This window comes from Schistocerca americana, chromosome 3, assembly GCF_021461395.2.
Source record: "Schistocerca americana isolate TAMUIC-IGC-003095 chromosome 3, iqSchAmer2.1, whole genome shotgun sequence".
NCBI lineage: Eukaryota > Metazoa > Arthropoda > Insecta > Orthoptera > Acrididae > Schistocerca > Schistocerca americana.
In genome coordinates this window covers 876,599,564-876,615,474 of record NC_060121.1, presented here as the reverse complement: position 1 = coordinate 876,615,474, position 15,911 = coordinate 876,599,564, and the positions used below count along the sequence as shown (strand labels likewise).

General features: G+C 39.6%; 2 protein-coding genes across 2 annotated transcripts in view; one reads left to right on the top strand and one right to left on the bottom strand.

Annotated features, from left to right (window-relative positions):
• Positions 1-15,900, bottom strand: part of LOC124605491 (forkhead box protein J3-like) — a 62,405-nt gene extending 46,505 nt beyond the window's left edge. Inside the window, exon 1 of the mRNA XM_047137215.1 lies at positions 15,765-15,900. The gene's annotated coding sequence lies outside the window, so the exon portion shown is untranslated. The remainder of the gene's footprint in view (positions 1-15,764) is intronic.
• Positions 12,513-13,016, top strand: LOC124606456. Its single transcript, XM_047138438.1, has one exon. It carries the CDS (start codon positions 12,513-12,515, stop codon positions 13,014-13,016), a length of 504 nt encoding a protein of 167 aa, XP_046994394.1.
• Positions 15,901-15,911: the final 11 nt, after the last annotated feature.

Here is a 15,911-nt window from a genome sequence, read left to right as displayed (position 1 = left end):
GGGCATTTTACGTGCCACTGTCATTACCTCCCTTTCCTGTTCCAGTCGCGTATGGTTCGCGGGAAGAACGACTGTCTGAAAGCCTCCGTGCGCGCTCTAATCTCTCTAATTTTACATTCGTGATCTCCTCGGGAGGTATAAGTAGGGGGAAGCAATATATTCGATACCTCATCCAGAAACGCACCCTCTCGAAACCTGGCGAGCAATCTACACCGCGATGCAGAGCGCCTCTCTTGCAGAGTCTGCCACTTGAGTTTATTAAACATCTCCGTAACGCTATCACGGTTACCAAATAACCCTGTGACGAAACGCGCCGCTCTTCTTTGGATCTTCTCTATCTCCTCCGTCAAACCGATCTGGTACGGATCCCACACTGATGAGCAATACTCAAGTATAGGTCGAACGAGAGTTTTGTAAGCCACCTCCTTTGTTGATGGACTACATTTTCTAAGCACTCTCCCAATGAATCTCAACCTGGTACCCGCCTTACCAACAATTAATTTTATATGATCATTCCACTTCAAATCATTCCGCACGCATACTCCCAGATATTTTACACAAGTAACTGCTACCAGTGTTTGTTCTGCTATCATATAATCATACAATAAAGGATCCTTCTTTCTATGTATTCGCAATACATTACATTTGTCTATGTTAAGGGACAGTTGCCACTCCCTGCACCAAGTGCCTATCCGCTGCAGATCTTCCTGCATTTCGCTACAATTTTCTAATGCTGCAACTTCTCTGTATACTACAGCATCATCCGCGAAAAGCCGCATGGAACTTCCGACACTTGCAACACAGTGACATAAACACATTGCCAGTGCAATATTTCACTCAGAAGACAATGTGGGTGAACAGAAAAAATATTCTCTTGGTGGTTCCACAAAATATTTGTAGCAGCTGTGAGAAAAGAGCTGCAGAAGAAAAAGCTTCCACTGAAAGCTGTTCTTGTTATTGACAATGCCCCAAAAGTGGAGAGCACTTCCATAATAAAGAGCTGGAGACAAGTGTGGTCATTCACAAATGCAGGGTTGAATCCACTACTGAACAACAGCGATGAGCCAGTCAGTTCGGAAGCATCCACTGCTTATATTTTGTACACTGATATGTTCCACAAGCTTCCAGGAGGAGGAGAAGGACGAGAAATTGACAAAGATTTTGCTAAGTGGTTGAAAGAGGAAAATGGTGAGATAAACCAAACCTTAAAAGATGAAGAAATAATCAAAAGTGTGCAGGAAAGTATTGATGAAAGTGATGAAGAAGAGCACATCGGAGGTGAGAGCATGAAGATTTCTCACACTGCTGCTGCTAAAGCTGCAAGCTTCTTCCTGGAGTATATTATGCAACAACCAAATACATGCAGTACAATCTAATGCTTGTGAAGCAGTTGTGTGTGATAAAGCATACAATCATTGTGTATCATCATTGTGATAAATAAAAATTTGGACATGTTTCATAGTGAATGTTACAGTACTATTACACTCAAATAATGGAAAATCCAGTACTACTATATAATTAAGTATAAACTGAAGAACAACATTTTTTTTGAAAATTAATGTATTTTTGGATTTAAAAAGCCACAGGCCCTATGTTTTTTACAATTGTATCTTTAGATTTAATAAAATATATCCCCAATATATTTAAAGCTGTATTTTGAACTAATAAAGTATATCCGCTATGTTATTAACATAAATTTCATACCCTTTCAATAATACAGCACTTCTACTAATCCAGCACCCATGTGTTCCAGGAATGGCCAGATTAGTGAGAGTTTAGTGTATTACCATATGGCATTAGTTTAGTGTATTACCATACAGCATTACAAAACATATACATACATAACATATTGGCATGTCAATCTTTGAATTTGACAACCAGATGGCAATTCTCGGTGTTATTCATGAAAATCTTTTATGAGACTTCTTTTAAAATCAGAGAGTGAGCAGTTCTCCACAGATTGTCTTATTGAGTGAGCCTTGTTCACATGCGGCACTTTCACAACTTCTTCAAGATGTGGTCACATCTCTCTTGTCCGATTTGGAAGCAGCAGAGTCTCGACCAATCGCAACAGAGAACACCATACCCTGCAGCCTTCATCATTGGGTTTTGAATTAGGTGTGCGGTCTGGGGTGGATGTTCATTCTAGAATTCTTTCTACACAAAGAGTATTAACATGGAAACACTTTTTTGATTTCCAGATACATAACTCTATTTAGCAAGAACCTCAAATCATTCACAACGAATTTCTCACGAAAAAGATCTGAAGATGGGTGCCCTGACTTCTATCTGCAACCAAAAAGGAGTAATATGTAATAAGTTCCTTTCAATTTTTAGAGGACTGTTAGTGGAATGAAGCCATTGTTCCAAGGGCATGACACAAAAGTATTTTACTTTCAAAATCTTTTTAAAAAAGGGAATCAATGGAATGATATGAATCTGGTGCCAGACTTCAAAGAAGGGAAACGATCTCTTTCTCTGATAAGAGAATCATACAGTTATATTCCGAATTACAAGAAAATTATCTTTTTAGAAGTCAATTACGAAAATGATAACAATGCTGATTTTTATTTTCTAGTATGCAGCAACTGGATCAGAATTGAGATGTTGTCTGAGGAATGAAGTACCTTGACATGGATGGTACCTGGTGACAGAATGACAAGTAAACATACCCACATACCAGAAGCAACAATGAATGAGAGACCGTAGCATGGGCACAAACGCGCGCGTGCGCCCACCCACACACACACACACACACACACACACACACACACACACACACCACCGCCACTGCACTAGAGGGCTTGCTTGCTTATGTCACAACTCAGTGACGCTCACCCCAGTCAGCAGTCACCACCTGAGACGACAGCATCGTTTCTCTACAGAGCCAGCAGTGCATAAATTGTATTATACAGAACTTTGCATAAAAGTTTATGGTCAGTTGCACTCTGTTAGAAGACTAGTATCTTGTTCTGTATCAAGTGACACATTCACAGTGAGTGACAGTATTGAATACTCATGACATTCCTGTGGACATGGATTGTAACAAAGTTAAAAGTACTCCATCTTTTTCATGTTATTATACATTGATCTAATATTTTATATGCTGAGGTACACTCTCAGCCCCCTCAAAGAGTAAAGCAAAGAACACACGACTGTACCTACAAATTATTTCATTTGGTATGACAAATAGTGTCGAGACTGGTCATTTCTATAGACTTTCCTTGCCTGCTTACAAAGTTGATATGTGCACCTCATTCCCATGCTCTGTCCGTACTGAGTTTCTCTCGTATATTTTGATATTTTTGTGTCTCATATAAGGCATTTAACCATGTCTGAGCCACCACAGAAAATGTCTCTAAACAAAGTTGTTCCATTTCTGATGCAGCAGATTGAACAAATGCTGCTCAGTGACCGACAGATGATAGTTACTATTGCAGTAAGCAGCACCACCGCCAGTTGCTATTTCTGACTTTCACCCATTCGATAGTAACTGAAAAGATTGGTCAGAATGTCAGGCACAGATGGAGGTCCATTTCGGTGCATACATCATCACAATTATGGTATGCAATGCATGTTTTCATAGCCGAAGTGTACCGCGGTTTAGCTCCTCTGGCCACTTCTCGCCCATGCAGCACTCTGGTGGTCACGCCAACAGAGGGCACTGATTACTTACTGTAGTCTGTTTTCATTCTTTTGGCTTATTTCTTTATTTATTTTATCATTTTTATATTATACCATGAACTCCGTATCGTCGTTATCAGGAGAAAGAAAACTGGCGTTCTACGGATCGGAGCGTGGAATGTCAGATCCCTTAATCGGGCAGGTAGGTTAGAAAATTTAAAAAGGGAAATGGATAGGTTAAAGTTAGATATAGTGGGAATTAGTGAAGTTCGGTGGCAGGAGGAACAAGACTTTTGGTCAGGTGATTACAGGGTTATAAATACAAAATCAAATAGGGGTAATGCAGGAGTAGGTTTAATAATGAATAAAAAAATAGGAGTGCGGGTTAGCTACTACAAACAGCATAGTGAACGCATTATTGTGGCCAAGATAGACACAAAGCCCATGCCTACTACAGTAGTACAAGTTTATATGCCAACTAGCTCTGCAGATGATGAAGAAATTGATGAAATGTATGACGAGATAAAAGAAATTATTCAGGTAGTGAAGGGAGACGAAAATTTAATAGTCATGGGTGACTGGAATTCGTCAGTAGGAAAAGGGAGAGAAGGAAACATAGTAGGTGAATATGGATTGGGGGGAAGAAATGAAAGAGGAAGCCGCCTTGTAGAATTTTGCACAGAGCATAACTTAATCATAGCTAACACTTGGTTCAAGAATCATAAAAGAAGGTTGTATACCTGGAAGAATCCTGGAGATAGTAAAAGGTATCAGATAGATTATATAATGGTAAGACAGAGATTTAGGAACCAGGTTTTAAACTGTAAGACATTTCCAGGGGCAGATGTGGATTCTGACCACAATATATTGGTTATGAACTGCAGATTGAAACTGAAGAAACTGCAAAAAGGTGGGAATTTAAGGAGATGGGACCTGGATAAACTGAAAGAACCAGAGGTTGTAGAGAGTTTCAGGGAGAGCATAAGGGAACAATTGACAGGAATGGGGGAAAGAAACACAGTAGAAGAAGAATGGGTAGGTCTGAGGGATGAAGTAGTGAAGGCAGCAGAGGATCAAGTAGGCAAAAAGACGAGGGCTAATAGAAATCCTTGGGTAACAGAAGAAATATTGAATTTAATTGATGAAAGGAGAAAACATAAGGCAAAATGGAATACAAACGTCTCAAAAATGAGATCGACAGGAAGTGCAAAATCGCTAAGCAGGGATGGCTAGAGGACAAATGTAAGGATGTAGAGGCTTGTCTCATTAGAGGTAAGATAGATACTGCCTACAGGAAAATTAAAGAGACCTTTGGAGAGAAGAGAACCACTTGTATGAATATCAAGAGCTCAGATGGCAATCCAGTTCTAAGCAAAGAAGGGAAGGCAGAAAGGTGGAAGGAGTATATAGAGGGTTTATACAAGGGCGATGTACTTGAGGACAATATTATGGAAATGGAAGAGGATGTAGATGAAGATGAAATGGGAGATAAGATACTGCGTGAAGAGTTTGACAGAGCACTGAAAGACCTGAGTCGAAACAAGGCCCCCGGAGTAGACAACATTCCATTAGAACTACTGATGGCCTTGGGAGAGCCAGTCCTGACAAAACTCTACCATCTGGTGAGCAAGATGTATGAGACAGACGAAATACCCACAGACTTCAAGAAGAATATAATAATTCCAATCCCAAAGAAAGCAGGTGTTGACAGATGTGAAAATTACCGAACTATCAGTTTAATAAGTCACAGCTGCAAAATACTAACGCGAATTCTTTACAGACGAATGGAAAAACTAGTAGAAGCGGACCTCGGGGAAGATCAGTTTGGATTCCGTAGAAATGTTGGAACACGTGAGGCAATACTAACCTTACGACTTATCTTAGAAGAAAGATTAAGAAAAGGCAAACCTACGTTTCTAGCATTTGTAGACTTAGAGAAAGCTTTTGACAACGTTAACTGGAATACTCTCTTTCAAATTCTGAAGGTGGCAGGGGTAAAATACAGGGAGCGAAAGGCTATTTACAATTTGTACAGAAACCAGATGGCAGTTATAAGAGTCGACGGGCATGAAAGGGAAGCAGTGGTTGGGAAAGGAGTGAGACAGGGTTGTAGCCTCTCCCCGATGTTATTCAATCTGTATATTGAGCAAGCAGTAAAGGAAACAAAAGAAAAATTCGGAGTAGGTATTAAAATTCATGGAGAAGAAGTAAAAACTTTGAGGTTTGCCGATGACATTGTAATTCTGTCAGAGACAGCAAAGGATTTGGAAGAGCAGTTGAACGGAATGGACAGTGTCTTGAAAGGAGGATATAAGATGAACATCAACAAAAGCAAAACGAGGATAATGGAATGTAGTCAAATTAAATCGGGTGATGCTGAGGGGATTAGATTAGGTAATGAGACACTTAAAGTAGTAAAGGAGTTTTGCTATTTAGGGAGTACAATAACGGATGATGGTCGATGTAGAGAGGATATAAAATGTAGACTGGCAATGGCAAGGAAATCGTTTCTGAAGAAGAGAAATTTGCTAACATCGAGTATAGATTTAATTGTCAGGAAGTCGTTTCTGAAAGTATTTGTATGGAGTGTAGCCATGTATGGAAGTGAAACATGGACGATAACCAGTTTGGACAAGAAGAGAATAGAAGCTTTCGAAATGTGGTGCTACAGAAGAATGCTGAAGATAAGGTGGGTAGATCACGTAACTAATGAGGAGGTATTGAATAGGATTGGGGAGAAGAGAAGTTTGTGGCACAACTTGACTAGAAGAAGGGATCGGTTGGTAGGACATGTTTTGAGGCATCAAGGAATCACAAATTTAGCACTGGAGGGCAGCGTGGAGGGTAAAAATCATAGAGGGAGACCAAGAGATGAATACACTAAGCAGATTCAGAAGGATGTAGGTTGCAGTAGGTACTGGGAGATGAAGAAGCTTGCACAGGATAGAGTAGCATGGAGAGCTGCATCAAACCAGTCTCAGGACTGAAGACCACAACAACAACAAACAATGAACTCCGTAAGCTCATTCTTAGGTATGTCATTACATTTTTATCTAAAATTCAGCACAAGAGCATATCCAAATTATTGTCACTTAAATATTTCCTTTTTAAGAATTTAACTTTGATCATGCTTTTAATTTGTTGCATCTTATTACTGCAATGACTTATATATCTGGTAAATCCACTACAGACTTTAATGACTCTATTCTTCGTTTTATTCCATATTGTACAATAATGTAATTGAACAATACGTGTACGCCTGCAGTTGCAACATTTAACAAGATGACAAAAATTTTGTGGCTACTGTAACCAGTTTGTTGTGAACAGTAGAGTTGTTAACAAGATGACTCTAGTATAGACCATATTTTATACATATGTGACAATGCTAGGCTGATTTTGTGATTTTCTTTTGACAATGCCACTATTGCTATATTAGGACTTGGTCTGAAAACAGGTATGCCTCGTCATATATAAAGTGCATAATTTTCATATGTATGTCGGTAATACTTTTCATTATGATGTATTTTATTGTTTTTGAGCTGTACACAATCCACTAGTTATACTTGTGTTTTTCCTATATTTTGCTGCAGATCTGAAGGTGGTCCTTGCTGACCGAAACCAGTAGTCAGTAGTCTGTGCCATTAGAGTCGGCACAAGTGAAAGCTCGCATTTACGCATTGCAGAAATCTTCTACTGTAGTACGCAGACAGCACAGCAAACTTTTTGTTCAACTAACAGTGACTTAAAAGACAGTTAAATTTCAGTTAGGTATGGGTTCTTCTGTTCTCCTTATCAATAAGGACACATATTTAAGGATCAGTAGCCCATAACATCAAATCCTGTTTCTGTTCTGTCTGCATATAACAGACCTGGAATACCATTACTTGGCATGTGTTGTTTGCCAGCAACTTTTCATGAAATTATGAAATGTGTTTCATTTCATGTACTCAGTTCTTGGAGCAGTGCAAACATTTTTCGTGTAGTCTGGTTTGATTTGTTCAACCTGCGAATTTAAGATGAAGTGTTAGAAATCAGTGTTTCAGTGGAGAGATGAGATTAGTGTTTAACATCCTGGGGAGAATGAGGTCATTACAGATGGAACATTAGCTCAGGTAAGGAAAGGATGGGAAAGGAAATCGCACGTGCCCTTTCAAAGGAACCATCGTGGCATCTGTCTGAAAAGATTTAGGAAAATCACAGAAAACCTAAATCAGGATGGTCAATTGAGGGTTTGAACTGTTGTCCTCCCAAATACAGGTCCAGCGTGCTAACACTGTGCCACCTCTCTTGGCAGTGTTCCAGTGCCTCACACTATTGTTTCTGACTTGTGTAATAAGTACAGTGAATTGTTTGAATGAGATTTAGGAAGGGCTAATTATTTTGAAGCACACATTACCAATGCAGACATTGGGCAGCCGCGATTTTTTCGCACTCAGCCAGTCCCCCGTGCAATACGTGAGCAATTTGCTCACAAACTGCAAAGATGGGAAGACACAAAGTTGTCCAGCCCCTTTCTGCAAGTCAATGGGCATCGCCTTAGGTCATTTTCAAAAAGTCATCAGGAGGTTTACGTCTTTGTGTTGCTTTTAAAGCCACAGTAAACCCACAAACTGTCATGGATTTGTTTCCTCTCCCATGACCAGAGGAATGAATTAAAGGACAGTTTAGGACACCATAGATTATTTTCTAAGACTGACGTACAGTAAGCATATTCCCAGTTAGCACTGGACAAGCAGTACAAGCAATATTTTGTGGTCAACACTCACTTGAGTTTGTTCGAGTTTCAGAGACTAACATTTAGAAGTGCTTCAGTTCCTGCTATTTTTCAACAGTTCCTGGAACAATTAACAGTAATGTCCCTTGCAGCACAAACTATTTGGACAACACTGTCGTCACGTGTCATATGCTTGCTGAACATTTGGTAAATTTAGACTGCATGTTTCAAGTTCTTTCTGTAGCTGGCTTAAAGTGCAACAAGGACAAATGCTCCTTTGTCCAAAAGTTATTAAAGATCTGGCAGTGCCCCCTAACATTTAGGAGCTCCTAGCTGGCATGAGGAAGCTCACTTATTATATTGAATTCATTGCAAATGCTGCACAAATTGCTGTTATGCTGGACAGGCTGCACCGGAAAGATATTCCCTTTGTGCATCCCAAGAATGTCAGGACACATTTCAGCTAATTTGATTCATTTTGATCCAGCTAAGCCTGTTGTGTTGGCTATGTATGCATTTTCTAAAGGGACTGGAGTGCTCCTCTCCCATAGAATTGGTTCTTCTGACAGATCTATTGCTTTTACCTCAAAAACTCTAAACAAAGTGCAGCATGATTACATTCCACTAGAAAAAGAGGTGCTCACCATTATCTATGGTGTTACCAAGTTCCATTGCACAGTAGGTAGTTCTATTTGCTTACAGATCATGGCTTTGTTCAATCCTTCCAGGCCTGTCCTACTGTGGACAGTGCAAAAATTGCAATGTTGGGCTCCGACATTGTCTAATTACCAGTAAGAGTTGTTGGTACTTCTCTTATTTATGCAGCCACAATATTTCAATGAACCAACTGGGTGAGTATAGAGATGCACACTATCGCCGGAACTGAGTTTCCAACAGAATTAGCAGTTCCTTGGTACACCATGGCTGGTCCAAGCACATGCATGGGTAGCAGTGCTGCTGCGCTCAAACCCACATGAAGTAGTAGCACACTGGTGGAAGACATGGGCAAAATGATACATCATTAACAGAACACTAATTAAAAGAATCCGCTGCTGGTAGTGAAGACTGTTGTTGTTTAATATCAGATAAAATATCTCTCATTAAGACAGCATTCTGCTGCTGTGTATTTCTCCGGCTGGAGCAAACACATTTCACGATGGTGTTCTACACATCAGTCCTGAATAGTATGGATAGTGTGGCCAATATAATCCATCCCATAATTACACAGAATTTTTTATACTTTGTGTTTCCTCAGTCACAGTCATCCTTTGCTGACCCAAGAAGAGCCCTAGGCTTAGACGGTGGCATAAATATACTTCTGATGTCATACCTTCTTAAAATTCTTGAAATACTCACAGCAAAAGGTAAAAATGCAACCATTTACAAGTATCCTGTGCAGGTTTCCCTGGCGGTCTGAACTGAAGAGAATGACATATTTGATGAATATTATAAACATTCAGCTTAAAAACTATGGTCCAATTTCTGAACTGAACTTCATATGTCACAAATGGCATAGGTTCTGTTCAGCAAAGTCTGCATGACCCTATGTACTGGTGTGATGGATGACGGCTGGTCACATGAAGATAACGATCAGTACATGAAGGTTTACGATATACACTATGCCCAAAGTCCCATTGTCACTTCAGTGAATCAAAACGTCACGGAAAGGAAGTCTGACACCCTTCTCAACTTGCACTGTAAATTTGACATTAGGATGAAGACAATTTAAATGGTCTGAAAAAAAGGATTCAAAGCATCAATCCCATGAGGTCAAACTATGGAAGTGTCATCAACATACCTCCAGTCTTTGTTGGCTGGAAGCATAAGTAAATCCTAATTTTTTCTAACAGACTAGATAGCTGCACTTCCACAAGATAAAATATTGCTCCGTGGGGGTAGTGCTCGATGAAGCTTGCGGGAGATCCGAGCCCCATTTCCTCCACCTGGTCTCATGGAAGTGGGGCATGACTAGTTTAGCAGCACAAATAAAAACAGCAACAGGAGTAAGTTTCAGTGTGGGACCAAAATTTAAACCCTTCTCTGACACTAATAATATAGTTTCATCCAGTTCCTTTTTAGTGGGATTAACACACTCTGTCGACAGGTATCATCATCAGATATAGCAGACTGGACACAAAGTCGATAAAACTTAAGATGACCATTTACCGACAGCACTGCTTTGCGCTGAGTGTGTGACGTGGCTGACAACCGAGACGAAATCACCAACTGAAAATAATCTAAATCTTTGTATATAAAATCCAGTTGTCTACTGTTGCTTTACAGTTAATTCCTTTAGCTGGATCTATATCTCTCATAGCTCTTCTGCTTCCCTTGTGGGGATGTGAACCTTGAAGAAATGTTTTGTGTGTAAGTGACCGTCTGCATACTGCCTGTAACTTTTCCAAACCCCCAGCTGCTCAAAGCTGTTCCTTTTCTCCTTTGTGCTTCATTACATGTGCACTTATGTACCCAAGTGTTTGTAATGGTGATGCAAATAACATCGTAAAAGTTGGTGGTTGCACGACCTTATATTCTTTTGCTTTTTGCAGACAGTTAGACAAACATTCACTATCTAACAGTCAATCATTGACAAATGAAGTGACTGTGTTGTTCAAAAGAATTCCTTGGATACCAGTGAGTATGTTGCCCCTATTTCGATTGTACAAGACGTGTGATTTTTCCTACACCTCAGTCCGGGGGCCTGAAGATGCCATAGTGTTGTGCTGAAACTGGTAGCAAAAATAAAATGAAATTGGCCATACAGAAGGCTGAGGGTGTTCTTGATTGACATTTCACAGATTTGAGATGTGGTAGGTGCCATCTGTTTTTCCAAATCTCTTTTGAAGTGTCTGTGATCATTATTTTTCTTCAATTAATTATTTGAAATAATTTTTTTTAATTTTTATATCCTTTTCCACATCATTTTAATCACTGTCTTTAATATTTATTTGCGCTCATTTCCTTTATTCTTTTGGATTTGTGGCAGTGATATTTTTCATGTCTGGTGCAAAGTGAGATCAAAAGTGCGCGAGAGTTTTTTTTTGGTCATGTGTTGTTTTTTATCTTTGCCATAAGACTATAGGATCTCCTAGTTTTTGTTACTTCTCTGTTGTTTTTAGTTTCCTTCTCATTGTGAGTTTTCACGAATAAATATTTTTTCGTTAACTCATTATACCGGACGGCTATGCAATTATTTGTTGTAGGCAAGTCACCTCCATAATTGGTGACCTCCGATTAAGCATCTGTGTCAACTTCGCAAGCATTATCTGACTACGGAGTCGTTTTAAACGAAAATAAATGTGTCGTGCACAAGAACCAAGTCACTTTCCTCAGCCATACTGTGACATCAGAAGGTATATTGCCTCTGCCAGAGAAGATCGCGGCGATACAGGCCCTTCCGAAACCGACAAACTACCAAGGATGCAGAGCTACGACAGCTGTTAAACGACCCGTCTACAGGTCTGAAGTTCGAGCAAATTCAGGTGCCTAACTCCAAGCGGAAGCTGTGCTGCGACTTTTCTCAAGGCAGACCAAGACCATTCATTTCAGTAATACTGCGCAAGACGGTATTCGACAGTGTTCACACACTATCGCACCCAGTAGCCAACGCTACAATAAAGCTGCTGACAGACCGCTATGTGTGGCCTTCTATGAAAAGAGACGCGCGCCTTTGGGTACGTTCCTGCATTCCTTGTCAACAGAGTAAAGTAGGACGACATGTGTGTGCTGATATTGGAGATTTTCAAGGTACCTCTGCTAGATTCGCACACGTTCACGTGGACCTGGTTGGACCTCTCCCACAGTCAGAGGGTTACAGATATTTGTTTACGGCCATAGATAGGTGCAACTCCAATAGTCGATATTTCAGCCGAAACTACTGCTAAGACATTTCTGTGTACGTGGGTTGCCCGTTTTGGATGCCCCCTTCATGTCATAACTGACCAAGGACGTCAGTTCGAATCTATGTTGTTCCTCGAGCTACCCAAAATGTGCGGTTTCCAACGCCACCACAACTGCCTATCACCCTGCCAGTAATGGTATGGTCGAACGATGGCACAGAACACTCAAAGCAGCATTGATGTGTCATCAAGAGAGATGGACGCAAGCATTACCATTAGTGTTGTTAGGCCTGTGGACAGCTCATAAACCCGATATTGGTGCATCAGTTGCCGAGATGGTTTACGGCGAGCCGCTACGGATTCCTGCAGATTATTTAGTACCAACCTTACTACCTGGATCAGAGGGCCTCACACACTTGGTGCAGCAGTTAAAACATCACTGCACAAATATACGTTGCCCGCCACCTTCTCGCCATGGTAACCGTAAGGTGTTTGTACACAAAGACTTGTACAATTGCTCTCACGTAATGTTGCGAACAGACTCAGTCAAATCGCCTTTACAACCACCATATACGGGCCCATTTCAGGTGCTGAGTAGAAATAAGCATACTGTGGACATAATGTACAATGGTGTTCCGACAAAGGTATCAATTGAATGTGTCAAGCCAGCATGGGTTTTACCCTCTCCGACCTCTGACACCACGCCTGTGCATCAACACATGATGGACGCAGAGCATACCAAAACACCGCTCAGTACATCGTCTGAGACAGGTGAATCACCACCACAAACAACGTCACCGCCCCCGAGATACCCGACGCACACCACAGCTCCACGTTGAATAAAATTCAAGTATCAAGATATCCCTAGGGCTCCGCACTTTAAGGGGGGGGGGGGGGCTGTGTGGCAGTGATATTTTTCATGTCTGGTGCAAAGTGAGATCAAAAGTGCGCGAGAGTTTTTTTTGGTCATGTGTTGTTTTTTATCTTTGCCGTAAGACTATAGGATCTCCTAGTTTCTGTTACTTCTCTGTTGTTTTTAGTTTCCTGCTCATTGTGAGTTTTCACGAATAAATATTTTTTCGTTAACTCATTATACCGGATGGCTATGCAATTATTTGTTGTAGGCAAGTCGTCTACAGATTCTTTATCCACGACATCTTAATTATTTTTATTTGCCCACTGTAATACCCATACATTTAAAAAAATACAGATCTACTTGGTTTTTTTTAAGACAAAAACAATCTACAGTATTTATATTCACTGTGCATAATTTTCACTGTAAGACATACATTTTTTGGGGTGGTAACCCTCATACAAATATTTAATAGATAAATACTTCTTGCACTACAGACAAGATAAGATAAATGATAACAGTGCTTTACTTAAAAAATCTATCATGGTACACACGAGAAAGTTTCTCAGCACTCTAAAGAGAATAAAACAATGTGTGACCAGGTCTTTGATGGCCATTTTTCATGACTATATTACAATCAACAAAAATTTGCTACATCCCACTGTACGACAATTTTGCCACCACACACCACTTCATAAATGTAATTATGAGAAAACTAAATGCAAAGGTGCCTGCTTCAATATTGAAAAGGAAATCCAGTTGCCCCCATGATGGCAAGTGAAACAGACAACAAATGTATGTGCACAAATATTGCAATCACAAAGTCTTTAATATTGGTTGGTTGGTTTGGAGGAGGGGACCAAACAGCAAGATCATCGGTTCCATAGTATTTGGAAAGGATGGGGACGGAAGTCTGCCATGCCCCTTCAAAAGAACCATCACGGCATTTGTCTGATGTAATATAGGGAAATCACGAAAAACGTGAATCAGGATGGGCAGACGTGGGTTTGAACCATCATCCTGCAGTAGTAATAGTACAAATGGTGGTGGTACATCAGCTGATAAAATTTTAGGACATATAACAAATTGTTAGACTACATCTCTTTGAAGTCTTAAGTTTTGTCTGACACTAAACATGAATGAGAGCAAACCCAGAGACTCCTGCAAACCCATCTTCAGAAAGTTGGAAATCCTTACACCGCCTTGCCTCTACATTCTTGAGACTCTAAAATTTTTCAGAAAACACATAGTGCCAAATGACCCCAGAGTTGTAAAAAATAATGAAATACATGAACACAACATCAGGAAAAATGCAAACCTGCATGTTATACGTACAAACACTCAACTGTGTAAAAAGGGAGTTTTCCACATGGGCCTCCAACTGTTCAACAATCTTCCCACTAGTATTAAGTCCATTGAAGACAACATGAAATTTAGCAAAGCCGTGAAGTCATATTTGTTGTGTCACTGTTTTTACTCTGTAAATGAACATTTAGAACAGTAATCTCGCTGTTTGTGTTAAATTGAAAACATTGAGCAATATAATACATTAGGATACTATAGGCCTACGTTAATATATGTTAACAATGTTAAATGATATTTTCCGACATCTGCAACACACTGTGTACCATCAGATCACATGGAATAAATAAATAAGAATCACATCACTCAAAATGATATAGGTATTGAAAATGGAAAGCTATACTGTCACCTGAATCCTATGTTAAGAAATATCTGCCCCATAACAAGATGAGAAAGTTGGCTGGAAGTATTCTACCAATGTGTTGACATCCATGTCTTAATCAAGCTACCACCATCCAATCTAAGAAAGACTTGATGAAGCTGGTTGGATTAAGCTATTTATCTTCATCAGTAGCAATAGTTGTATAGCTGTGATTGCACTCAGGCCAACATTTCCATTGGTACACAGTTCGCTTTATTTATTTATGCTGCTGTTATTTTGATATTACTGCTGTCAATACCAATTTATTTATTTATCTAATGACTGTTTGTCTAATGCTCAATACACTAGTTTTACTATTTCCTGTCGTTGTCATCACAGTTGTAAATTTAAATTCAGCATATGCTTATCAATTAAACTATTACACCAAGTCACTTGCAAAAAATTTATACACCGAAACCGACAGACCACAGACTATCTTGATCATCCTATTGTAAACAGAGGATGTAAACAAACAATAGGTGCAGTACATTATTTACCAAACCAGGGCAGATGAAAGGTTCGAAATCTACGCTGAAGCCCTGGTTCGCCTCCCATACAAACGAAAATGCAGTTCCTCTTCCACCTGATTCATTAATGCTGCAGATACAGCTTGCGAAACTATGAGGACGTGCTTCACTGGCCGACTATAATAAATCGCCTCATCTAAGATGAGAACAACGTTAGTATCCTGATTTATTGCTATTTTACTTTAACAGCATGTAAACTATATACCCAAAAGTATTAATTAGAAATTAACCTAAGCAAGTTTGCAATTCAAAAAACTTCTTTTGGTTTCACTGGCGTTCAAAAGTAATACCCTCCAATTATCACGTGAGCCACGGGAAATGTATGTACCACACAATTAAATAATAAATAACGAAAGTTTGGTTATCATAAGACTTTCACCGAACTTTCAAATATATTTAGGAATTAAATTAAAAGAAACGTAACCTAAAAAAGAACGAATATTGCTGTTCACTTATTTAACAAAATGATTTTATCGTTACTCACCTCATACTATCTCAAAAATACAAACAACGAATCCAAAATATAATACGTTAGCGTTTCTGAAAATTTTTACACTGACAGCTAATTTCGCACGACACTTATTCCCTTGTGTAATAACTACGCTGCCGACTAAAGCCACCTAGTGGTCCG